Source organism: Coffea arabica, chromosome 4e (genome assembly GCF_036785885.1).
Source record: "Coffea arabica cultivar ET-39 chromosome 4e, Coffea Arabica ET-39 HiFi, whole genome shotgun sequence".
Lineage (NCBI taxonomy): Eukaryota > Viridiplantae > Streptophyta > Magnoliopsida > Gentianales > Rubiaceae > Coffea > Coffea arabica.
The window spans coordinates 30,780,105-30,806,984 of NC_092317.1; the positions used below are offsets into that span (position 1 = coordinate 30,780,105).

At 42.1% G+C, this 26,880-nt stretch overlaps 1 protein-coding gene across 1 annotated transcript; it reads right to left on the bottom strand.

Moving 5' to 3' along the window:
- Positions 1-103: 103 nt before the first annotated feature.
- LOC140005562 (uncharacterized) lies at positions 104-24,945 on the bottom strand. Its single transcript, XM_072046570.1, has 4 exons — positions 24,727-24,945; positions 24,187-24,612; positions 23,732-24,076; positions 104-808 (listed from the first exon to the last, which is right to left on the bottom strand). The coding sequence occupies exons 1-4, from the start codon at positions 24,943-24,945 to the stop codon at positions 104-106; spliced, it is 1,695 nt and encodes a 564-aa protein (XP_071902671.1).
- Between the last annotated feature and the right edge of the window lie 1,935 nt (positions 24,946-26,880).

Genomic DNA, 26,880 nt, shown 5'->3' on the forward strand with positions numbered 1-26,880 from the left:
CTGGAAACCTCTCTTTGCGAAGGTGCAACCAATCAAAGATCATTTGACGCCTTCCTTTGTTTGCCTGCTTCGCATATTGACTCGTGCGTTGCTCAATGTTGAGTCACACTTTCTCATGTAGTGCCTTCACAAAATCTGCCTTTTTCTTTTCATCCAGATTGACACACTCAGACAACGGCAAAGGTGACAAATCCAAAGAAGTTAACGGGTTAAAACCATATACAACTTCAAAAGGTGAGAAACGTGTAGCACTATGCACAGTTCGGTTATAGGCAAACTCAACATGAGGAAGACATTCCTCCCAAGGCTTAATGTTCTTTTTAATGATGGCACGCAACAATGTAGATAAAGTGCGATTAACAACTTCTGTTTGGCTATCCGTTTGTGGGTGACTTGAAGTCGAGAATAACAGTTTAGTACCTAATTTTCCCCACAATGTCTTCCAGAAATAGCTAAGAAATTTAACATCCCTGTCAGAAACAATAGTTCTAGGCATGCCATGTAACCTAACTATCCCACGAAAGAACAAATCAGCAATGTAAGAAGCATCATCCGTTTTGTGACAAGCAATGAAATGAGCCATTTTAGGAAATCTGTCAACTACCACAAATATGCTATCATGTCCTTTCCTAGACCTAGGCAACCCAAGTACAAAATTCATAGAAATATCGATCCAAGGTGTAGTAGGCACAGGTAAAGGGGTATACAAACCGAATGGTTGAGTCTTAGACTTAGCTTTGTGGTACACAATGCATCGACCAACCACACGTTCCACATCTCTTCTCATCTTTGGCCAATAGAAGTGTTCCTGCAAAACAACCAAAGTCTTTGCAGCACCAAAGTGTCCCATTAGACTACCTGAATGTGCTTCATGGACTAACAATAGACTGAGGGATGCATAGTTTTTCAACTCGAAACAAATAACCATCATGCATAAAAAAGTGATCCAACCTAGATTGTAAGCATTGTGCATAGCATTCACTAAAATCTGGATCTTTTGCATATAACTCCTTGATGGTTTCAAAACCAAGTAGCTTAGTGTTGAGTAAGGTAAGTAAAGAGTACCTGCATGACAAGGCATCAGCTACTACATTGATTTTACCTGTCTTATACTTGACTATTCCCCTGGAGTATTCACCTTCATTGGAGTGTCGTCTACCGTCTTGAATCATATCGTGTCGTCCGTTTGGTTCTAGACCCCGCAATTCGAAGCGTTGGACATCCTCGCTAGATCCTTGGGCAAACGTGCTACGTGTCTCGAAACGTGTTGATCGAGGAACGTATCAGTTGGCTTCAGAGCTTTGGTAGAGGTATCTTTCGTTATATCCGTAGTCTTGTCTTAGTTTTCCTTATTTTCCGCTGCCTTGTTTTACAAAAAAAAAAAAAAAAAAATCTGTTCATTAGCATTGTTGCTTGTTGTGCCGTTTCCTTTCTTTGTGTTGTCAAGAAATTCTGGTCGTTGTTCTTGTTGTTGAGTCCGTGGTCAAATCTGTCCGTTGTTAGTCAAAAAAAAAAAAACACAAACAAAATCTGTTTGCATCGCTTGTCCAAAAAAAAAAAAAAACAAAAAAAAAATTCTGTCCGCTAGTTCTTGTTCTTGGTCGCGTCAAATTTCTGGTCGGTCGCATGTATTGTTGCTAGTTCTAATCTGCCCAGATTTTGTACTCGAATTGCAACCATTCTGCCCAGCAATTGGTCCTAGCCGAAACTGAAAAAAAAAACAAAAACAAAAAGGAAAACCGCGGCTAGGGTTCTTGTGGTTGCCAAATCTGTCCAACTGTTTAATTGTTTAATCTAAGTTGTTTTAGTTAGTTTTCTATACTGATTTGTGGATCAAACTTGTTGGAGTTGTGAATCTTGAAGGAAATCTACAAGAGTTTTAGGTTTCTTGAGTTTCTTGAATTTAATCTTGAAGTTCTTGGAAGTTCTTGATAAAATCTTGGAGTTTTGGGGCTGTTGGGTGAAGTAAATTAGGGCCTGACCAAAATCTGGGTTTTGAACCCTTTCGGCCAGGTGTAGTTCTTTTGCCTAGTTAAAAAAAAAAAAAAAAAACAGAATCGAAAAGAAAAGATAGAAGAGCAATCGGGTGGCACAACAAGAAGCAAGGGGAAGTCGAATTTTATTGCCAAGATCAGTTTTGTTTACATCGTGCTTGTACCCAAACAGAAAATTCGAACAAAAGAAAAAGAAAAGGAAACAAACTCAAAAGTTTTGGCCAACCTCTTCTTGGGGTTCTTGATCTTGAGTCTTGGAAACTTGAACCACCCTTCGAACAACTTGATCACCTTGAGCCTTGAACACTTGCACTTCCTTTCTTATAAAAAGTTTCTTGTAAGATCTTGCATCCATACGTGGTCTTCTTGATTGAGGAGTGAATTTCTTGGGAGGTTCTTGAGTAACATCACTCGCATGCCCTTGGGAGTCCATTGGAGCCGAATTTCTGGAGTGACAAGGACCAAACCTGTCTTGTAGGAGAGAGGGCGAATTTCTTGTTCTTGGAGTAGAGAGGGAGCCGAATTGCTTGGGTAAGTGTGCGGCTGTGAGGGGAGGTTTAATAGGAGACAATAGCCGACCTTGGGAGGGGTTCAAGAAGGAAGAAATCTGGAAATTTCAGTGGTCCAATTCTGGTTTGTGTTGTGAGCATAGTGGGCGGCTGCTTAAGAGGGTTTTCGTTTTATCATAAAAATTCAGCATTGTTTTCTCTTACATTCGAGAGTTACAATTCCTTTACTTGCTATGGCAAGGGTTTTGAGCAGTCTTGCGTTCTGTCCTAGATTGTTCTACCGACCTATTCCCCTGGAGTATTCACCTTCATCGGAGTGTCGTCTACCGTCTTGAATCATATCGTGTCGTCCGTTTGGTTCTAGACCCCGCAATTCGAAGCGTTGGACATCCTCGCTAGATCCTTGGGCAAACGTGCTACGTGTCTCGAAACGTGTTGATCGAGGAACGTATCAGTTGGCTTCAGAGCTTTGGTAGAGGTATCTTTCGTTATATCCGTAGTCTTGTCTTAGTTTTCCTTATTTTCCGCTGCCTTGTTTTACAAAAAAAAAAAAAAAAAAATCTGTTCATTAGCATTGTTGCTTGTTGTGCCGTTTCCTTTCTTTGTGTTGTCAAGAAATTCTGGTCGTTGTTCTTGTTGTTGAGTCCGTGGTCAAATCTGTCCGTTGTTAGTCAAAAAAAAAAAAAAACACAAACAAAATCTGTTTGCATCGCTTGTCCAAAAAAAAAAAAAAACAAAAAAAAAATTCTGTCCGCTAGTTCTTGTTCTTGGTCGCGTCAAATTTCTGGTCGGTCGCATGTATTGTTGCTAGTTCTAATCTGCCCAGATTTTGTACTCGAATTGCAACCATTCTGCCCAGCAATTGGTCCTAGCCGAAACTGAAAAAAAAAAAACAAAAACAAAAAGGAAAACCGCGGCTAGGGTTCTTGTGGTTGCCAAATCTGTCCAACTGTTTAATTGTTTAATCTAAGTTGTTTTAGTTAGTTTTCTAAACTGATTTGTGGATCAAACTTGTTGGAGTTGTGAATCTTGAAGGAAATCTACAAGAGTTTTAGGTTTCTTGAGTTTCTTGAATTTAATCTTGAAGTTCTTGGAAGTTCTTGATAAAATCTTGGAGTTTTGGGGCTGTTGGGTGAAGTAAATTAGGGCCTGACCAAAATCTGGGTTTTGAACCCTTTCGGCCAGGTGTAGTTCTTTTGCCTAGTTAAAAAAAAAAAAAAAAAAAAACAGAATCGAAAAGAAAAGATAGAAGAGCAATCGGGTGGCACAACAAGAAGCAAGGGGAAGTCGAATTTTATTGCCAAGATCAGTTTTGTTTACATCGTGCTTGTACCCAAACAGAAAATTCGAACAAAAGAAAAAGAAAAGGAAACAAACTCAAAAGTTTTGGCCAACCTCTTCTTGGGGTTCTTGATCTTGAGTCTTGGAAACTTGAACCACCCTTCGAACAACTTGATCACCTTGAGCCTTGAACACTTGCACTTCCTTTCTTATAAAAAGTTTCTTGTAAGATCTTGCATCCATACGTGGTCTTCTTGATTGAGGAGTGAATTTCTTGGGAGGTTCTTGAGTAACATCACTCGCATGCCCTTGGGAGTCCATTGGAGCCGAATTTCTGGAGTGACAAGGACCAAACCTGTCTTGTAGGAGAGAGGGCGAATTTCTTGTTCTTGGAGTAGAGAGGGAGCCGAATTGCTTGGGTAAGTGTGCGGCTGTGAGGGGAGGTTTAATAGGAGACAATAGCCGACCTTGGGAGGGGTTCAAGAAGGAAGAAATCTGGAAATTTCAGTGGTCCAATTCTGGTTTGTGTTGTGAGCATAGTGGGCGGCTGCTTAAGAGGGTTTTCGTTTTATCATAAAAATTCAGCATTGTTTTCTCTTACATTCGAGAGTTACAATTCCTTTACTTGCTATGGCAAGGGTTTTGAGCAGTCTTGCGTTCTGTCCTAGATTGTTCTACCGACCTATTCCCCTGGAGTATTCACCTTCATCGGAGTGTCGTCTACCGTCTTGAATCATATCGTGTCGTCCGTTTGGTTCTAGACCCCGCAATTCGAAGCGTTGGACATCCTCGCTAGATCCTTGGGCAAACGTGCTACGTGTCTCGAAACGTGTTGATCGAGGAACGTATCAGTTGGCTTCAGAGCTTTGGTAGAGGTATCTTTCGTTATATCCGTAGTCTTGTCTTAGTTTTCCTTATTTTCCGCTGCCTTGTTTTACAAAAAAAAAAAAAAAAAAAAAATTCTGTTCATTAGCATTGTTGCTTGTTGTGCCGTTTCCTTTCTTTGTGTTGTCAAGAAATTCTGGTCGTTGTTCTTGTTGTTGAGTCCGTGGTCAAATCTGTCCGTTGTTAGTCAAAAAAAAAAAAAAACACAAACAAAATCTGTTTGCATCGCTTGTCCAAAAAAAAAAAAAACAAAAAAAAAATTCTGTCCGCTAGTTCTTGTTCTTGGTCGCGTCAAATTTCTGGTCGGTTGCATGTATTGTTGCTAGTTCTAATCTGCCCAGATTTTGTACTCGAATTGCAACCATTCTGCCCAGCAATTGGTCCTAGCCGAAACTGAAAAAAAAAAACAAAAACAAAAAGGAAAACCGCGGCTAGGGTTCTTGTGGTTGCCAAATCTGTCCAACTGTTTAATTGTTTAATCTAAGTTGTTTTAGTTAGTTTTCTAAACTGATTTGTGGATCAAACTTGTTGGAGTTGTGAATCTTGAAGGAAATCTACAAGAGTTTTAGGTTTCTTGAGTTTCTTGAATTTAATCTTGAAGTTCTTGGAAGTTCTTGATAAAATCTTGGAGTTTTGGGGCTGTTGGGTGAAGTAAATTAGGGCCTGACCAAAATCTGGGTTTTGAACCCTTTCGGCCAGGTGTAGTTCTTTTGCCTAGTTAAAAAAAAAAAAAAAAAAAAACAGAATCGAAAAGAAAAGATAGAAGAGCAATCGGGTGGCACAACAAGAAGCAAGGGGAAGTCGAATTTTATTGCCAAGATCAGTTTTGTTTACATCGTGCTTGTACCCAAACAGAAAATTCGAACAAAAGAAAAAGAAAAGGAAACAAACTCAAAAGTTTTGGCCAACCTCTTCTTGGGGTTCTTGATCTTGAGTCTTGGAAACTTGAACCACCCTTCGAACAACTTGATCACCTTGAGCCTTGAACACTTGCACTTCCTTTCTTATAAAAAGTTTCTTGTAAGATCTTGCATCCATACGTGGTCTTCTTGATTGAGGAGTGAATTTCTTGGGAGGTTCTTGAGTAACATCACTCGCATGCCCTTGGGAGTCCATTGGAGCCGAATTTCTGGAGTGACAAGGACCAAACCTGTCTTGTAGGAGAGAGGGCGAATTTCTTGTTCTTGGAGTAGAGAGGGAGCCGAATTGCTTGGGTAAGTGTGCGGCTGTGAGGGGAGGTTTAATAGGAGACAATAGCCGACCTTGGGAGGGGTTCAAGAAGGAAGAAATCTGGAAATTTCAGTGGTCCAATTCTGGTTTGTGTTGTGAGCATAGTGGGCGGCTGCTTAAGAGGGTTTTCGTTTTATCATAAAAATTCAGCATTGTTTTCTCTTACATTCGAGAGTTACAATTCCTTTACTTGCTATGGCAAGGGTTTTGAGCAGTCTTGCGTTCTGTCCTAGATTGTTCTACCGACCTATTCCCCTGGAGTATTCACCTTCATCGGAGTGTCGTCTACCGTCTTGAATCATATCGTGTCGTCCGTTTGGTTCTAGACCCCGCAATTCGAAGCGTTGGACATCCTCGCTAGATCCTTGGGCAAACGTGCTACGTGTCTCGAAACGTGTTGATCGAGGAACGTATCAGTTGGCTTCAGAGCTTTGGTAGAGGTATCTTTCGTTATATCCGTAGTCTTGTCTTAGTTTTCCTTATTTTCCGCTGCCTTGTTTTACAAAAAAAAAAAAAAAAAAAATCTGTTCATTAGCATTGTTGCTTGTTGTGCCGTTTCCTTTCTTTGTGTTGTCAAGAAATTCTGGTCGTTGTTCTTGTTGTTGAGTCCGTGGTCAAATCTGTCCGTTGTTAGTCAAAAAAAAAAAAAAACACAAACAAAATCTGTTTGCATCGCTTGTCCAAAAAAACAAAAAAACAAAAAAAAAATTCTGTCCGCTAGTTCTTGTTCTTGGTCGCGTCAAATTTCTGGTCGGTCGCATGTATTGTTGCTAGTTCTAATCTGCCCAGATTTTGTACTCGAATTGCAACCATTCTGCCCAGCAATTGGTCCTAGCCGAAACTGAAAAAAAAAAAACAAAAACAAAAAGGAAAACCGCGGCTAGGGTTCTTGTGGTTGCCAAATCTGTCCAACTGTTTAATTGTTTAATCTAAGTTGTTTTAGTTAGTTTTCTAAACTGATTTGTGGATCAAACTTGTTGGAGTTGTGAATCTTGAAGGAAATCTACAAGAGTTTTAGGTTTCTTGAGTTTCTTGAATTTAATCTTGAAGTTCTTGGAAGTTCTTGATAAAATCTTGGAGTTTTGGGGCTGTTGGGTGAAGTAAATTAGGGCCTGACCAAAATCTGGGTTTTGAACCCTTTCGGCCAGGTGTAGTTCTTTTGCCTAGTTAAAAAAAAAAAAAAAAAAACAGAATCGAAAAGAAAAGATAGAAGAGCAATCGGGTGGCACAACAAGAAGCAAGGGGAAGTCGAATTTTATTGCCAAGATCAGTTTTGTTTACATCGTGCTTGTACCCAAACAGAAAATTCGAACAAAAGAAAAAGAAAAGGAAACAAACTCAAAAGTTTTGGCCAACCTCTTCTTGGGGTTCTTGATCTTGAGTCTTGGAAACTTGAACCACCCTTCGAACAACTTGATCACCTTGAGCCTTGAACACTTGCACTTCCTTTCTTATAAAAAGTTTCTTGTAAGATCTTGCATCCATACGTGGTCTTCTTGATTGAGGAGTGAATTTCTTGGGAGGTTCTTGAGTAACATCACTCGCATGCCCTTGGGAGTCCATTGGAGCCGAATTTCTGGAGTGACAAGGACCAAACCTGTCTTGTAGGAGAGAGGGCGAATTTCTTGTTCTTGGAGTAGAGAGGGAGCCGAATTGCTTGGGTAAGTGTGCGGCTGTGAGGGGAGGTTTAATAGGAGACAATAGCCGACCTTGGGAGGGGTTCAAGAAGGAAGAAATCTGGAAATTTCAGTGGTCCAATTCTGGTTTGTGTTGTGAGCATAGTGGGCGGCTGCTTAAGAGGGTTTTCGTTTTATCATAAAAATTCAGCATTGTTTTCTCTTACATTCGAGAGTTACAATTCCTTTACTTGCTATGGCAAGGGTTTTGAGCAGTCTTGCGTTCTGTCCTAGATTGTTCTACCGACCTATTCCCCTGGAGTATTCACCTTCATCGGAGTGTCGTCTACCGTCTTGAATCATATCGTGTCGTCCGTTTGGTTCTAGACCCCGCAATTCGAAGCGTTGGACATCCTCGCTAGATCCTTGGGCAAACGTGCTACGTGTCTCGAAACGTGTTGATCGAGGAACGTATCAGTTGGCTTCAGAGCTTTGGTAGAGGTATCTTTCGTTATATCCGTAGTCTTGTCTTAGTTTTCCTTATTTTCCGCTGCCTTGTTTTACAAAAAAAAAAAAAAAAAAAAAATCTGTTCATTAGCATTGTTGCTTGTTGTGCCGTTTCCTTTCTTTGTGTTGTCAAGAAATTCTGGTCGTTGTTCTTGTTGTTGAGTCCGTGGTCAAATCTGTCCGTTGTTAGTCAAAAAAAAAAAAAAACACAAACAAAATCTGTTTGCATCGCTTGTCCAAAAAAAAAAAAAACAAAAAAAAAATTCTGTCCGCTAGTTCTTGTTCTTGGTCGCGTCAAATTTCTGGTCGGTCGCATGTATTGTTGCTAGTTCTAATCTGCCCAGATTTTGTACTCGAATTGCAACCATTCTGCCCAGCAATTGGTCCTAGCCGAAACTGAAAAAAAAAAAACAAAAACAAAAAGGAAAACCGCGGCTAGGGTTCTTGTGGTTGCCAAATCTGTCCAACTGTTTAATTGTTTAATCTAAGTTGTTTTAGTTAGTTTTCTAAACTGATTTGTGGATCAAACTTGTTGGAGTTGTGAATCTTGAAGGAAATCTACAAGAGTTTTAGGTTTCTTGAGTTTCTTGAATTTAATCTTGAAGTTCTTGGAAGTTCTTGATAAAATCTTGGAGTTTTGGGGCTGTTGGGTGAAGTAAATTAGGGCCTGACCAAAATCTGGGTTTTGAACCCTTTCGGCCAGGTGTAGTTCTTTTGCCTAGTTAAAAAAAAAAAAAAAAAAACAGAATCGAAAAGAAAAGATAGAAGAGCAATCGGGTGGCACAACAAGAAGCAAGGGGAAGTCGAATTTTATTGCCAAGATCAGTTTTGTTTACATCGTGCTTGTACCCAAACAGAAAATTCGAACAAAAGAAAAAGAAAAGGAAACAAACTCAAAAGTTTTGGCCAACCTCTTCTTGGGGTTCTTGATCTTGAGTCTTGGAAACTTGAACCACCCTTCGAACAACTTGATCACCTTGAGCCTTGAACACTTGCACTTCCTTTCTTATAAAAAGTTTCTTGTAAGATCTTGCATCCATACGTGGTCTTCTTGATTGAGGAGTGAATTTCTTGGGAGGTTCTTGAGTAACATCACTCGCATGCCCTTGGGAGTCCATTGGAGCCGAATTTCTGGAGTGACAAGGACCAAACCTGTCTTGTAGGAGAGAGGGCGAATTTCTTGTTCTTGGAGTAGAGAGGGAGCCGAATTGCTTGGGTAAGTGTGCGGCTGTGAGGGGAGGTTTAATAGGAGACAATAGCCGACCTTGGGAGGGGTTCAAGAAGGAAGAAATCTGGAAATTTCAGTGGTCCAATTCTGGTTTGTGTTGTGAGCATAGTGGGCGGCTGCTTAAGAGGGTTTTCGTTTTATCATAAAAATTCAGCATTGTTTTCTCTTACATTCGAGAGTTACAATTCCTTTACTTGCTATGGCAAGGGTTTTGAGCAGTCTTGCGTTCTGTCCTAGATTGTTCTACCGACCTATTCCCCTGGAGTATTCACCTTCATCGGAGTGTCGTCTACCGTCTTGAATCATATCGTGTCGTCCGTTTGGTTCTAGACCCCGCAATTCGAAGCGTTGGACATCCTCGCTAGATCCTTGGGCAAACGTGCTACGTGTCTCGAAACGTGTTGATCGAGGAACGTATCAGTTGGCTTCAGAGCTTTGGTAGAGGTATCTTTCGTTATATCCGTAGTCTTGTCTTAGTTTTCCTTATTTTCCGCTGCCTTGTTTTACAAAAAAAAAAAAAAAAAAAAAATCTGTTCATTAGCATTGTTGCTTGTTGTGCCGTTTCCTTTCTTTGTGTTGTCAAGAAATTCTGGTCGTTGTTCTTGTTGTTGAGTCCGTGGTCAAATCTGTCCGTTGTTAGTCAAAAAAAAAAAAAAACACGAACAAAATCTGTTTGCATCGCTTGTCCAAAAAAACAAAAAAACAAAAAAAAAATTCTGTCCGCTAGTTCTTGTTCTTGGTCGCGTCAAATTTCTGGTCGGTCGCATGTATTGTTGCTAGTTCTAATCTGCCCAGATTTTGTACTCGAATTGCAACCATTCTGCCCAGCAATTGGTCCTAGCCGAAACTGAAAAAAAAAAAACAAAAACAAAAAGGAAAACCGCGGCTAGGGTTCTTGTGGTTGCCAAATCTGTCCAACTGTTTAATTGTTTAATCTAAGTTGTTTTAGTTAGTTTTCTAAACTGATTTGTGGATCAAACTTGTTGGAGTTGTGAATCTTGAAGGAAATCTACAAGAGTTTTAGGTTTCTTGAGTTTCTTGAATTTAATCTTGAAGTTCTTGGAAGTTCTTGATAAAATCTTGGAGTTTTGGGGCTGTTGGGTGAAGTAAATTAGGGCCTGACCAAAATCTGGGTTTTGAACCCTTTCGGCCAGGTGTAGTTCTTTTGCCTAGTTAAAAAAAAAAAAAAAAAACAGAATCGAAAAGAAAAGATAGAAGAGCAATCGGGTGGCACAACAAGAAGCAAGGGGAAGTCGAATTTTATTGCCAAGATCAGTTTTGTTTACATCGTGCTTGTACCCAAACAGAAAATTCGAACAAAAGAAAAAGAAAAGGAAACAAACTCAAAAGTTTTGGCCAACCTCTTCTTGGGGTTCTTGATCTTGAGTCTTGGAAACTTGAACCACCCTTCGAACAACTTGATCACCTTGAGCCTTGAACACTTGCACTTCCTTTCTTATAAAAAGTTTCTTGTAAGATCTTGCATCCATACGTGGTCTTCTTGATTGAGGAGTGAATTTCTTGGGAGGTTCTTGAGTAACATCACTCGCATGCCCTTGGGAGTCCATTGGAGCCGAATTTCTGGAGTGACAAGGACCAAACCTGTCTTGTAGGAGAGAGGGCGAATTTCTTGTTCTTGGAGTAGAGAGGGAGCCGAATTGCTTGGGTAAGTGTGCGGCTGTGAGGGGAGGTTTAATAGGAGACAATAGCCGACCTTGGGAGGGGTTCAAGAAGGAAGAAATCTGGAAATTTCAGTGGTCCAATTCTGGTTTGTGTTGTGAGCATAGTGGGCGGCTGCTTAAGAGGGTTTTCGTTTTATCATAAAAATTCAGCATTGTTTTCTCTTACATTCGAGAGTTACAATTCCTTTACTTGCTATGGCAAGGGTTTTGAGCAGTCTTGCGTTCTGTCCTAGATTGTTCTACCGACCTATTCCCCTGGAGTATTCACCTTCATCGGAGTGTCGTCTACCGTCTTGAATCATATCGTGTCGTCCGTTTGGTTCTAGACCCCGCAATTCGAAGCGTTGGACATCCTCGCTAGATCCTTGGGCAAACGTGCTACGTGTCTCGAAACGTGTTGATCGAGGAACGTATCAGTTGGCTTCAGAGCTTTGGTAGAGGTATCTTTCGTTATATCCGTAGTCTTGTCTTAGTTTTCCTTATTTTCCGCTGCCTTGTTTTACAAAAAAAAAAAAAAAAAAAAAATCTGTTCATTAGCATTGTTGCTTGTTGTGCCGTTTCCTTTCTTTGTGTTGTCAAGAAATTCTGGTCGTTGTTCTTGTTGTTGAGTCCGTGGTCAAATCTGTCCGTTGTTAGTCAAAAAAAAAAAAAAACACGAACAAAATCTGTTTGCATCGCTTGTCCAAAAAAACAAAAAAACAAAAAAAAAATTCTGTCCGCTAGTTCTTGTTCTTGGTCGCGTCAAATTTCTGGTCGGTCGCATGTATTGTTGCTAGTTCTAATCTGCCCAGATTTTGTACTCGAATTGCAACCATTCTGCCCAGCAATTGGTCCTAGCCGAAACTGAAAAAAAAAAAACAAAAACAAAAAGGAAAACCGCGGCTAGGGTTCTTGTGGTTGCCAAATCTGTCCAACTGTTTAATTGTTTAATCTAAGTTGTTTTAGTTAGTTTTCTAAACTGATTTGTGGATCAAACTTGTTGGAGTTGTGAATCTTGAAGGAAATCTACAAGAGTTTTAGGTTTCTTGAGTTTCTTGAATTTAATCTTGAAGTTCTTGGAAGTTCTTGATAAAATCTTGGAGTTTTGGGGCTGTTGGGTGAAGTAAATTAGGGCCTGACCAAAATCTGGGTTTTGAACCCTTTCGGCCAGGTGTAGTTCTTTTGCCTAGTTAAAAAAAAAAAAAAAAAACAGAATCGAAAAGAAAAGATAGAAGAGCAATCGGGTGGCACAACAAGAAGCAAGGGGAAGTCGAATTTTATTGCCAAGATCAGTTTTGTTTACATCGTGCTTGTACCCAAACAGAAAATTCGAACAAAAGAAAAAGAAAAGGAAACAAACTCAAAAGTTTTGGCCAACCTCTTCTTGGGGTTCTTGATCTTGAGTCTTGGAAACTTGAACCACCCTTCGAACAACTTGATCACCTTGAGCCTTGAACACTTGCACTTCCTTTCTTATAAAAAGTTTCTTGTAAGATCTTGCATCCATACGTGGTCTTCTTGATTGAGGAGTGAATTTCTTGGGAGGTTCTTGAGTAACATCACTCGCATGCCCTTGGGAGTCCATTGGAGCCGAATTTCTGGAGTGACAAGGACCAAACCTGTCTTGTAGGAGAGAGGGCGAATTTCTTGTTCTTGGAGTAGAGAGGGAGCCGAATTGCTTGGGTAAGTGTGCGGCTGTGAGGGGAGGTTTAATAGGAGACAATAGCCGACCTTGGGAGGGGTTCAAGAAGGAAGAAATCTGGAAATTTCAGTGGTCCAATTCTGGTTTGTGTTGTGAGCATAGTGGGCGGCTGCTTAAGAGGGTTTTCGTTTTATCATAAAAATTCATCATTGTTTTCTCTTACATTCGAGAGTTACAATTCCTTTACTTGCTATGGCAAGGGTTTTGAGCAGTCTTGCGTTCTGTCCTAGATTGTTCTACCGACCTATTCCCCTGGAGTATTCACCTTCATCGGAGTGTCGTCTACCGTCTTGAATCATATCGTGTCGTCCGTTTGGTTCTAGACCCCGCAATTCGAAGCGTTGGACATCCTCGCTAGATCCTTGGGCAAACGTGCTACGTGTCTCGAAACGTGTTGATCGAGGAACGTATCAGTTGGCTTCAGAGCTTTGGTAGAGGTATCTTTCGTTATATCCGTAGTCTTGTCTTAGTTTTCCTTATTTTCCGCTGCCTTGTTTTACAAAAAAAAAAAAAAAAAAAAAATCTGTTCATTAGCATTGTTGCTTGTTGTGCCGTTTCCTTTCTTTGTGTTGTCAAGAAATTCTGGTCGTTGTTCTTGTTGTTGAGTCCGTGGTCAAATCTGTCCGTTGTTAGTCAAAAAAAAAAAAAAACACGAACAAAATCTGTTTGCATCGCTTGTCCAAAAAAACAAAAAAACAAAAAAAAAATTCTGTCCGCTAGTTCTTGTTCTTGGTCGCGTCAAATTTCTGGTCGGTCGCATGTATTGTTGCTAGTTCTAATCTGCCCAGATTTTGTACTCGAATTGCAACCATTCTGCCCAGCAATTGGTCCTAGCCGAAACTGAAAAAAAAAAAACAAAAACAAAAAGGAAAACCGCGGCTAGGGTTCTTGTGGTTGCCAAATCTGTCCAACTGTTTAATTGTTTAATCTAAGTTGTTTTAGTTAGTTTTCTAAACTGATTTGTGGATCAAACTTGTTGGAGTTGTGAATCTTGAAGGAAATCTACAAGAGTTTTAGGTTTCTTGAGTTTCTTGAATTTAATCTTGAAGTTCTTGGAAGTTCTTGATAAAATCTTGGAGTTTTGGGGCTGTTGGGTGAAGTAAATTAGGGCCTGACCAAAATCTGGGTTTTGAACCCTTTCGGCCAGGTGTAGTTCTTTTGCCTAGTTAAAAAAAAAAAAAAAAAAACAGAATCGAAAAGAAAAGATAGAAGAGCAATCGGGTGGCACAACAAGAAGCAAGGGGAAGTCGAATTTTATTGCCAAGATCAGTTTTGTTTACATCGTGCTTGTACCCAAACAGAAAATTCGAACAAAAGAAAAAGAAAAGGAAACAAACTCAAAAGTTTTGGCCAACCTCTTCTTGGGGTTCTTGATCTTGAGTCTTGGAAACTTGAACCACCCTTCGAACAACTTGATCACCTTGAGCCTTGAACACTTGCACTTCCTTTCTTATAAAAAGTTTCTTGTAAGATCTTGCATCCATACGTGGTCTTCTTGATTGAGGAGTGAATTTCTTGGGAGGTTCTTGAGTAACATCACTCGCATGCCCTTGGGAGTCCATTGGAGCCGAATTTCTGGAGTGACAAGGACCAAACCTGTCTTGTAGGAGAGAGGGCGAATTTCTTGTTCTTGGAGTAGAGAGGGAGCCGAATTGCTTGGGTAAGTGTGCGGCTGTGAGGGGAGGTTTAATAGGAGACAATAGCCGACCTTGGGAGGGGTTCAAGAAGGAAGAAATCTGGAAATTTCAGTGGTCCAATTCTGGTTTGTGTTGTGAGCATAGTGGGCGGCTGCTTAAGAGGGTTTTCGTTTTATCATAAAAATTCAGCATTGTTTTCTCTTACATTCGAGAGTTACAATTCCTTTACTTGCTATGGCAAGGGTTTTGAGCAGTCTTGCGTTCTGTCCTAGATTGTTCTACCGACCTATTCCCCTGGAGTATTCACCTTCATCGGAGTGTCGTCTACCGTCTTGAATCATATCGTGTCGTCCGTTTGGTTCTAGACCCCGCAATTCGAAGCGTTGGACATCCTCGCTAGATCCTTGGGCAAACGTGCTACGTGTCTCGAAACGTGTTGATCGAGGAACGTATCAGTTGGCTTCAGAGCTTTGGTAGAGGTATCTTTCGTTATATCCGTAGTCTTGTCTTAGTTTTCCTTATTTTCCGCTGCCTTGTTTTACAAAAAAAAAAAAAAAAAAAAAATCTGTTCATTAGCATTGTTGCTTGTTGTGCCGTTTCCTTTCTTTGTGTTGTCAAGAAATTCTGGTCGTTGTTCTTGTTGTTGAGTCCGTGGTCAAATCTGTCCGTTGTTAGTCAAAAAAAAAAAAAAACACGAACAAAATCTGTTTGCATCGCTTGTCCAAAAAAACAAAAAAACAAAAAAAAAATTCTGTCCGCTAGTTCTTGTTCTTGGTCGCGTCAAATTTCTGGTCGGTCGCATGTATTGTTGCTAGTTCTAATCTGCCCAGATTTTGTACTCGAATTGCAACCATTCTGCCCAGCAATTGGTCCTAGCCGAAACTGAAAAAAAAAAAACAAAAACAAAAAGGAAAACCGCGGCTAGGGTTCTTGTGGTTGCCAAATCTGTCCAACTGTTTAATTGTTTAATCTAAGTTGTTTTAGTTAGTTTTCTAAACTGATTTGTGGATCAAACTTGTTGGAGTTGTGAATCTTGAAGGAAATCTACAAGAGTTTTAGGTTTCTTGAGTTTCTTGAATTTAATCTTGAAGTTCTTGGAAGTTCTTGATAAAATCTTGGAGTTTTGGGGCTGTTGGGTGAAGTAAATTAGGGCCTGACCAAAATCTGGGTTTTGAACCCTTTCGGCCAGGTGTAGTTCTTTTGCCTAGTTAAAAAAAAAAAAAAAAAACAGAATCGAAAAGAAAAGATAGAAGAGCAATCGGGTGGCACAACAAGAAGCAAGGGGAAGTCGAATTTTATTGCCAAGATCAGTTTTGTTTACATCGTGCTTGTACCCAAACAGAAAATTCGAACAAAAGAAAAAGAAAAGGAAACAAACTCAAAAGTTTTGGCCAACCTCTTCTTGGGGTTCTTGATCTTGAGTCTTGGAAACTTGAACCACCCTTCGAACAACTTGATCACCTTGAGCCTTGAACACTTGCACTTCCTTTCTTATAAAAAGTTTCTTGTAAGATCTTGCATCCATACGTGGTCTTCTTGATTGAGGAGTGAATTTCTTGGGAGGTTCTTGAGTAACATCACTCGCATGCCCTTGGGAGTCCATTGGAGCCGAATTTCTGGAGTGACAAGGACCAAACCTGTCTTGTAGGAGAGAGGGCGAATTTCTTGTTCTTGGAGTAGAGAGGGAGCCGAATTGCTTGGGTAAGTGTGCGGCTGTGAGGGGAGGTTTAATAGGAGACAATAGCCGACCTTGGGAGGGGTTCAAGAAGGAAGAAATCTGGAAATTTCAGTGGTCCAATTCTGGTTTGTGTTGTGAGCATAGTGGGCGGCTGCTTAAGAGGGTTTTCGTTTTATCATAAAAATTCATCATTGTTTTCTCTTACATTCGAGAGTTACAATTCCTTTACTTGCTATGGCAAGGGTTTTGAGCAGTCTTGCGTTCTGTCCTAGATTGTTCTACCGACCTATTCCCCTGGAGTATTCACCTTCATCGGAGTGTCGTCTACCGTCTTGAATCATATCGTGTCGTCCGTTTGGTTCTAGACCCCGCAATTCGAAGCGTTGGACATCCTCGCTAGATCCTTGGGCAAACGTGCTACGTGTCTCGAAACGTGTTGATCGAGGAACGTATCAGTTGGCTTCAGAGCTTTGGTAGAGGTATCTTTCGTTATATCCGTAGTCTTGTCTTAGTTTTCCTTATTTTCCGCTGCCTTGTTTTACAAAAAAAAAAAAAAAAAAAAAATCTGTTCATTAGCATTGTTGCTTGTTGTGCCGTTTCCTTTCTTTGTGTTGTCAAGAAATTCTGGTCGTTGTTCTTGTTGTTGAGTCCGTGGTCAAATCTGTCCGTTGTTAGTCAAAAAAAAAAAAAAACACAAACAAAATCTGTTTGCATCGCTTGTCCAAAAAAAAAAAAAACAAAAAAAAAATTCTGTCCGCTAGTTCTTGTTCTTGGTCGCGTCAAATTTCTGGTCGGTCGCATGTATTGTTGCTAGTTCTAATCTGCCCAGATTTTGTACTCGAATTGCAACCATTCTGCCCAGCAATTGGTCCTAGCCGAAACTGAAAAAAAAAAAACAAAAACAAAAAGGAAAACCGCGGCTAGGGTTCTTGTGGTTGCCAAATCTGTCCAACTGTTTAATTGTTTAATCTAAGTTGTTTTAGTTAGTTTTCTAAACTGATTTGTGGATCAAACTTGTTGGAGTTGTGAATCTTGAAGGAAATCTACAAGAGTTTTAGGTTTCTTGAGTTTCTTGAATTTAATCTTGAAGTTCTTGGAAGTTCTTGATAAAATCTTGGAGTTTTGGGGCTGTTGGGTGAAGTAAATTAGGGCCTGACCAAAATCTGGGTTTTGAACCCTTTCGGCCAGGTGTAGTTCTTTTGCCTAGTTAAAAAAAAAAAAAAAAAAAACAGAATCGAAAAGAAAAGATAGAAGAGCAATCGGGTGGCACAACAAGAAGCAAGGGGAAGTCGAATTTTATTGCCAAGATCAGTTTTGTTTACATCGTGCTTGTACCCAAACAGAAAATTCGAACAAAAGAAAAAGAAAAGGAAACAAACTCAAAAGTTTTGGCCAACCTCTTCTTGGGGTTCTTGATCTTGAGTCTTGGAAACTTGAACCACCCTTCGAACAACTTGATCACCTTGAGCCTTGAACACTTGCACTTCCTTTCTTATAAAAAGTTTCTTGTAAGATCTTGCATCCATACGTGGTCTTCTTGATTGAGGAGTGAATTTCTTGGGAGGTTCTTGAGTAACATCACTCGCATGCCCTTGGGAGTCCATTGGAGCCGAATTTCTGGAGTGACAAGGACCAAACCTGTCTTGTAGGAGAGAGGGCGAATTTCTTGTTCTTGGAGTAGAGAGGGAGCCGAATTGCTTGGGTAAGTGTGCGGCTGTGAGGGGAGGTTTAATAGGAGACAATAGCCGACCTTGGGAGGGGTTCAAGAAGGAAGAAATCTGGAAATTTCAGTGGTCCAATTCTGGTTTGTGTTGTGAGCATAGTGGGCGGCTGCTTAAGAGGGTTTCCCACAAGGGACACGCCTAAGGACGAACTCAAGGGGCTTAAAATTCAAGTCCCCGCATTCAAGGGCAAAAGTGATCCTGAAGCTTACTTGGAGTGGGAAGGCCGTATCGAGATGGTCTTCGATTGCTACGACTACAGTGAGGAACAAAAGGTTAAGGTTGCCACCGTGGAGTTCACCGACTACGCACTCGTCTGGTGGGACCAAGTAAGGACCAATAGGAGGAGGATGGGAGAGCCCCGTGTCCGGACTTGGTGCGAACTCAAGGCACTGCTGCGCAAGCGATTTGTTCCTAGCTACTACAATCGCGATCTCCATTCTAAGCTTCAAACTCTCACTCAAGGCAACATGAGTGTGGAAGACTACTACAAAGAGATCGAGATGGCCATGATGAGGGCCAATATTCAAGAGGACAATGAAGCCACGATGGCTAGGTTTCTTAGAGGTCTCAATCCTGACCTTCAAGAGGCCTTGGAGCTCCAACATTACTTGGACATGCACGACCTTCTAGAACTCGCTATCAAGGCCGAGCGGGGGAAGAAGCTAAGACGAGGAGCACGTCCTTTCCAATCTTCTAACAACACTTCATGGAGGGGCAACCAACCACGAAGGGCGACCCACGAAGTTGGAAGTGCGACGATACCAACCTCTTCTACCCGAATCCAAGGTAACACCTCTAACCGCAATTCCTATTCTACCCCTAACAAGGTTTCCGATGCTTCCAGGTCCACCTCTAAGGCATCGCATGAGACTTCTAGGACTAGGAGTAGGGACATCAAGTGCTTCAAATGCCAAGGGTTTGGCCATATTCAATCTCAGTGCCCAAACCAACGGGTCATGCTCATCACTCACCATGGCGAAATCGTGTCTGATGATGACGAATGTGAGGAGATGCCTGAACTGGTCGAAGACGACTGCCTGGAAGAAGAGGCAGCTGGGGAGGCTTGCTCGCCTACACGAGGAGAAGTAGGTTGCTTGGTGGCCCGACGAGTGCTAACCGCCCGCGTTAAGGAGGACGAGCAGCTACAACGAGAAAACCTATTCTACACCCTTTGTAAGGTAGGCGACAAGGTGTGTAGTCTCATCATCGACGGTGGGAGTTGCACAAACGTGGCCAGTTTGCTAATGGTTGAGAGTTTAGGACTCCCCACTACCAGGCATCCAAATCCTTACCGCCTCCAGTGGCTAAGTGAGGATGGCGAGGTACGAGTCTTCAAACAGGTCCGCCTTCCCTTTTCAATTGGTACATACACTGATGACATCCTGTGCGACGTTGTGCCTATGCATGCTACGCATATCATTCTGGGGAGGCCCTGGCAATTTGACAAACACGTCACATTCGATGGAAGAGCAAATAAGTACACACTTTTGCACGATGGCAAACGTAAGGTCCTTACACCTCTTACACCTGCACAAGTTTATGAGGATCAACTACTATTGCAAAGGGAGTGTGAACAGGACCGTCAAAAGAGGAAACTAAAGGCGGACGACCCTGGTCAAGGCCCCACTTCTACAAGTGAGCCATCAACCAAGGGTCAAGGGGGCACACCTAGGGGTATGCATGACAAATCACCTACCACACCTACCACTAGGAAGCACAACATGATTATTAAGGCTAAGGATGTTAGAAAAGTGGTGAACTCTAATCAGCCTATACTTCTCATGATTTGCAAGCATGTGCTCTTGGATGTTGCTGAGCTCGACAAGGCGTTGCCTGCGAGCATAGTTGCTCTTTTGCAGGAATTTGAGGATGTTTTCCCTAACGAGGTTCCTGATGGCTTACCACCCATTCGGGGAATTGAACACCAGATCGACCTCATTCCTGGAGCACCATTGCCCAACAAACCTGCTTACCGCATGGGCCCTGAGGAGACCAAGGAGCTTCAAAGGCAAGTTGATGGCCTCTTAGGTAAGGGTTGGGTAAAGGAAAGTCTAAGTCCTTGCGCTGTGCCTGTGATACTTGTTCCCAAAAAGGACGGTACTTGGCGTATGTGCACTGACTGTCGGGCTGTGAACGCTATCACTGTCAAATATCGTCATCCCATTCCTAGACTTGATGATATGCTTGATGAACTCGATGGTACCATAATTTTCACCAAAATTGACTTGAGGAGTGGCTATCATCAAATTCGGATGAAGGAGGGCGACGAGTGGAAAACAGCCTTCAAAACCAAACATGGTCTCTATGAGTGGCTAGTGATGCCTTTTGGCTTAACTAATGCCCCTAGCACCTTCATGCGACTAATGAACCATGTGCTGAGACATTTTATTGGCAAGTTTGTCATTGTTTACTTTGATGACATCTTGATATATAGCCGTAGTGAGCATGAGCACTTAGAGCATGTGAGATTAGTTCTTGAGACACTTCGACAGGAGCGTCTGTACGCCAACCTCAAGAAGTGCACCTTTTGTACTAACGAGCTTGTGTTTTTAGGCTATGTGGTAAGTTCGCAGGGCATCAAGGTGGACAAATCCAAGATTGAGGCCATCGAGCAATGGCCAACTCCCACATCCGTCTCTGACATGCGCAGCTTTCTTGGATTGGCGGGCTTTTACCGGCGCTTTGTCAAAGATTTTAGCACCATTGCCGCCCCATTGACCGCCGTTGCAAAGAAGGATGACAAGTTCCACTGGGGCGAATCACAAGAACGAGCATTTCACGCCCTCAAGGACACACTCACACATGCACCTGTGTTAGCATTACCAAATTTTCACACGACTTTTGAAATTGAATGTGATGCTTCTGGTGTAGGTATTGGAGCAGTCCTCATGCAAGACAAGAGACCTTGTGCCTTCTTTAGTGAGAAACTGGGAGGAGCTGCATTAAACTACCCCACGTACGACAAGGAGTTGTACGCTTTAGTGAGGGCCTTGGAGACTTGGCAACACTATCTTCGCCCTAGAGAGTTCGTGATCCACACTGATCACGAGTCATTGAAGTATCTCAAGGGACAACCCAAGTTAAGCAAGCGACATGCCAAATGGGTAAGCTTCATTGACACCTTTTCATATGTCATTAAGTATAAGACTGGCAAAACGAATGTCGTGGCTGATGCATTATCACGTAGACATTCGTTGCTTGCTCTTCTGGATGCCAAGTTACTAGGGTTCGAAATGGTTAAGGAACTCTACACAAATGATCATGACTTTGGTGATACCTATGTTGCTTGTGTTAAGGCCCCTCATGGAAAATACTTCTTGCATGATGGATTTCTATTCCATGTAGATAAACTATGTGTACCTAACTCTTCCATTCGTGATCTTTTGATTCGAGAGGCACATAGTGGTGGTCTCATGGGCCACTTTGGCATCACCAAGACTCTGGCCATGTTGCAAGAGCACTTTTACTGGCCTCATATGCGTAGAGATGTTGAACGCATGGTTGGTAGATGCGCTACTTGTCACAAGGCAAAGTCTAAGACACATCCATATGGCTTGTATACCCCATTACCTATCCCGCACCATCCTTGGGTTGACTTGTCTATGGACTTTGTGCTAGGTTTGCCTAGATCACCAAGGGGTAATGACTCCATATTTGTGGTAGTTGATAGATTTTCTAAAATGGCACATTTTATTCCTTGTCACAAAACTGACGATGCATCTCATATTGCTACTTTATTCTTCAAAGAGATTGTCCGTCTGCATGGTATGCCTCGGACTATTGTTAGTGACAGAGATGTGAAGTTCCTGAGTTACTTTTGGAAGACTTTGTGGTCCAAACTTGGCACTAGGTTATTATTCTCCACCACTAGTCATCCTCAAAGCGATGGACAAACTGAAGTTGTCAATCGCACACTTGGCACTTTACTTCGGGCTTTGATTAAAAAGAACCTTAAGTCTTGGGAGGAGTGCTTACCTCATGTTGAATTTGCCTACAATCGAACCGTGCATAGTGCAACACAATATTCTCCCTTTGAGATTGTTTATGGCTTCAACCCCCTTACCCCCCTTGATCTGGTGCCTTTACCTTCCTCTGAGCACATAAGCTTAGATGGGAACAAGAAAGCTGATTTTGTGCGCAGGTTACATGAAGCTGTGCGAGCAAACATCGAGAAGCGCACGCAGCAATACATCCAACAAGCCAACAAGCACCGCCGCAAGATGATTTTTGAGCCTGGAGATTGGGTGTGGCTACACTTGAGGAAAGAGCGATTCCCCAAGCAACGTCAAAGAAAATTATCCCCCAGAGGTGATGGACCATTCCGGGTACTCCAAAAAATCAATGACAACGCATACAAGTTGGAGCTACCTGGGGAATACAATGTTAGTGCGACCTTTAACGTCGCGGACCTAAGTCTATTTCTTGACGAGGAGGATCCAGATTTGAGGGCAAATCCTTCTCAAGAGGAGGGGACTGATGTGTGCACGGGTCTCGGCCCACGTAACGACCCAGTTCGAGTTCCATTGGGCCCAGTCACACGTGCACGGGCCAAGCTCTTCAAAGAATCACTCCAAGCCCTTGTTCGAGTAGTCCAAGACCAACATGGAGTGCACAAAGATATTGAGGGCTTAGAGAGAGACAATCAAGCCATTTACACCATGATCCAAGCCCACGGAGACCCAAGTGAGCCTGCAAGAGGATCGGCCCTATAGGGCCTTTTTTCTTAGTACTTGTTAGATTGGATTAATGTGTCTTCATAGCTCATTGGGCCAGCCCATCTTGGACACCAAGATGGCCGAACTCTTTGTCATTATTTCCTTAGGGTTTTTTAGTCACTTTAGCCTATAAATAGGCTTGCTTTGTAAGGTTTTAAGGGAGTCGTTTTATCATAAAAATTCAGCATTGTTTTCTCTTACATTCGAGAGTTACAATTCCTTTACTTGCTTTGGCAAGGGTTTTGAGCAGTCTTGCGTTCTGTCCTAGATTGTTCTACCGACCTATTCCCCTGGAGTATTCACCTTCATCGGAGTGTCGTCTACCGTCTTGAATCATATCGTGTCGTCCGTTTGGTTCTAGACCCCGCAATTCCAAGCGTTGGACATCCTCGCTAGATCCATGGGCAAACGTGCTATGTGTCTCGAAACGTGTTGATCGAGGAACGTATCAGAAAGTCTCAACAAAAGCAATCCATCGGCATGCCTTTTGTTCAACTTTTGTTGTGACTTCAAGTGTTTGAGTGAATCGTGATCAGTATGAATGACGAACTCCCTTGCTCTCAAATAATGTTGCCATGTTTCGAGAGCCCTAATGAGGGAGTATAGCTCCTTATCGTAGGTGGAGTAGTTCAAGGCTGCCCCACTCAGTTTCTCGCTAAAGTAGGCCTACCCTCTTGCATTAACACAGCTCCAATGCCAACACCTGAAGTATCACATTCGATTTCAAACATCTTGTCAAAACTAGGCAAAGAAAGTACAGGTGTGTGCGTGAGTTTGTGTTTAAGTAATTGAAATGCCTTATCTTGGTCAGCTCCCCAATGAAAGGCGACATTCTTCTTGATTACGGCAGTCAACGGAGCGGCAATGGAGCTGACATCTCGCACAAACCTGCGGTAAAAACTAGCTAATCCATGGAAGCTCCTTACTTCGCTCACAGTCTTTGGTGTCGGCCATTCTTGGATCGCTTTCACCTTCCTTTTATCTACCTGTATTCCCTATGCACTAATAACATATCCTTGAAAGACCAACTGATTAGTGCAAAAAGAACACTTTTTCAAGTTAGCATACAAACTTGCTTGGCATAAGGCATTTAAAATAACACGTAAATGCTCTATGTGTGCATCAAGATTTCGACTAGAGACTAAGATATCATCAAAATAGACTACCACAAATTTATCAAGAAAAGGGCGTAGAATATGATTCATTAACCTCATGAATGTATTAGGGGCGTTAGATAAACCAAAGGGCATGACTAGCCATTTATACAACCCATAAGTAGTCTTAAAAGCCGTTTTCCATTCGTCCCCGTCCTTCATTCGGCTTTGGTGATACCCACTTTTAAAATCAATTTTCATGAAAATTACAGCCCCATTTAGTTCATCTAGCATGTCATCTAACCTAGGTATAGGATGACGATACTTTACCGTTATCGAATTGATGGCTCTGCAATCCACACACATGCGTGAGCTTCCATCCTTCTTTGGCGCCAAGATGATGAGGACGGCACAGGGACTTAGGCTTTCATGCACCCAACCTTTCTTAAGCAGTTCGTCCACTTGCCTTTGTAGTTCCTTGGTTTCCTTGGGACTCATGCGATAGGGGGCTTTATTGGGCAATGGTGAGCCCGGAATGAGGTTTATTTGGTGCTCAATGCCACGGATGGGAGGTAGTCCATCCGGGATCTCCTCAGGAAACATATCCTCAAATTCCTGCAACAATGAGATAACACGGGGTATCATGAAAATATACAGTGGTTAAATTTATATGGTAGTTATGATGGTAGTTATATGGTAGAAGCAAGCATAACTTCTTTACATACTATCATAAGCAAGTGTTGGTAAGAAAGTAAAGCTTTCTTTACATCCCTGGCTTTTGCGAGCATGCTTTGCTTCCTCTCAGTTCTCTTCTCAAGGGCCGAATCATTTAAGGCCAGTTTTCCCTCACTCTTCTCGGCTCCTTTCAATTTCCTTTGCTCCCCGTGTTCTTGTTGCAACCGGACTTGGTCCTCGTGCACTTGTTTAGGAGTGAGAGGCACAAGTGCGACTTTCCTGTTGTCGTGCATAAAGGTGTACTTATTGGTGAAACCATCGTGGCTAGTTCTTTCATCATATTGCCATGGTCTCCCCAATAGCACATGAGTAGCTTGCATTGGCACGACATCATAGAGGACTTTATCCTCGTATCGACCAATGCGGAATAGGATCTCGACTTGCTTTGTGACTCGCACATCTCCACTGTCGTTCAACTATTGGAGCCTATATGGATGTGGATGCTTGATTGTAGGAAGCGAGGCCTTCTCCACTAGTGTCATACTTGCCACGTTTGTACAACTCCTGGGATCAATTATAAGACTACACACCTTGCCTTTTATGTGACAACGTGTGTAGCAGATGTTTTCCCTTTGTTGGCCATTTTCTTCCTTTACTTGAGCAGTTAGCACCTTTTGAACCACTAAGTCGAGTTGTTCATTCGTTGGTATTTCCTCACTAGAATCGGCATCCTTCTCTCCCAACGATGGTACTCCTTTATAGCTGTCTTCTTCATCCGTCACTACTTCTCCATTTTCAAGTAAGAGCATGGTTCGTCGATTTGGACACTGAGATGCGATGTGACCAAACCCTTGGCATTTGAAGCACTTGATCTCACGGTTATGGGCTTTAGAGGCGTCAGTCACCGCCTTGGTATCCTTCCCGAAGCTCCCATAATCGGTTTCTCCTCCTTCGTAGGCGGATATGTTCTCCAATTCGAGCTAACCGGTGTACTAGTGAGTCGAGTGGCATCCCTCCTCTTGAGGCGACGCTCCACTTTGGAAGCTTTGTCCACCATGTCCGTGATTTCCACGTAGTGATGCAACTCCACTACCTCTGCAATCTTGGGTCTCAACCCAGTTAAGAACCTAGCCATTGTCGCTTCCCGGTCCTCCACTACATCGGCACGTAGCATGGCTATTTCCATCTCCTTGAAATAGTCATCTACACTTCGAGACCCTTGACTCAAGTTTTGTAGTTTTTGATAAAGGTCTCGGTGATAGTGACTTGGAATGAACCGTTTCCTCATCAACCTGCGAAGTTCATGCCATGTGGTCACAGGTAGTTCTCCACATCTCCTTCGGCTAAGTCGCACTTGATCCGACCAGATAATGGCGTAATCCGTGAACTCGAGAGTGGCAAGCTTTACCTTTTGGTCCTCCCTATAGTCTTGACATTCGAAGATCATCTCGATGCGTTTCTCCCACTCCAAGTAGGCATCCGGATCGGATTTCCCTTGGAATGAGGGGATTTTGATTTTGATCTCTTTGAGTGCATCATCGTTCCTTCTTTGGTCTTGGTGAGCATATCTAGGCCGTCGGTCTTCCTCATCTCCGCCATGCATAGGACCGGATTCATCCCTATTGCTTCCTCCGTGAACCGAGTTACTTCGTTGTTGATGGTTCTCAAGTTGGTCTATTCACTCATGTAGGGATTCAAGGGACATGTCCATCCTCCATTGGAACTCACTCATCAAGGCCTCCATGTTAAGTTTATTGTCAAAAGGGTGAGAATCCATGCTAAGGTAAACCTGTAAAAAGAGTTAGCAAAGACACAAGGGTATATTGCCTTTCACGCTCCCTTACGTGTTTACACTCAACTCTCTTGTGTCACTCAAAATTACTCACTCTAATGATCTCACAAATAACCCTTATTGGCCTTTGTTTGCCACTCTTGAAAAAATCAGAAAATTTCCTCCAAGGAGCTCCAATGTCGACGTTCAGCCACGTATCAAACAATGAATGAAGCAAGGGGTCAAACTGGAACAAACTCAGGTATATGACACAATTAAGATGCTGTTTAATGACTCAAATAATGTAGGAAAGAAATCCTAAGATGATCGATACTAGACGCGACTCACAACTCAAAGCTGAAATTTGGAATCCTAGAAAGACTCCAACCCGAAAACTGGAATTTTGAGCTGCTATTTTTCCCGAGTTCTGGTCAGTATTTTGGAGGGGAAAAGGTGCTTTTGTGGTGTTCAAATAATGCCAGAATCAGCCCTCAAATTTCAGCCAATTCGGTTTGCAACAACTAGTCCAACCAATTTAGGAAACTCAAGAATCCAAGGGTGATTTGGATAAGGTCTTTGTAGCGGTTTAGGAAACTGGTTTGGGGTGTTTTTGGGGCTATCCAGGTCATTTGAGGTTGTTGGAATTCAGTCGAGAATAGGAAGCTCAAGATATTGAAGCCAATTAAGATTTGGAAGCCAACCAAGAATTGGAAACTCAAACCAATCAAGATTTGGAAATCTGATTTCCCTTGAGCCGAATGTCTCTCGTTCCTCTTTTTTTTTGTTTCGTTTCTTTTCTTCTTTTTTTTTGTCTTTTGTTCAAGATTTCGGCTCTTCAAGGATCACAATTTCAGATTGTACGACAAGATCAAGAAGCGGATGCAAGGTTATTCAAACTTTCAAGAAACCCTAGTTCTTGATTTTATGGTTTCAAGAACTTTCAAGTCAAGTCTTGCAGGTCCAAGAACTTCAA

Bases quoted from the DNA above. Each gene is read 5' to 3' on its own strand.
- LOC140005562 (XM_072046570.1), bottom strand. From the start codon at position 24,945: ATGCTCTTACTTGAAAATGGAGAAGTAGTGACGGATGAAGAAGACAGC. The intron at 24,613-24,726 runs GTGTGTAGTCTT...AGGCTCCAATAG, and splicing joins GTTGTCACATAAAAGGCAAG to TTGAACGACAGTGGAGATGT. The intron at 809-23,731 runs GTAATTTTCATG...GTTGTTTTGCAG, and splicing joins TAGATGAACTAAATGGGGCT to GAACACTTCTATTGGCCAAA.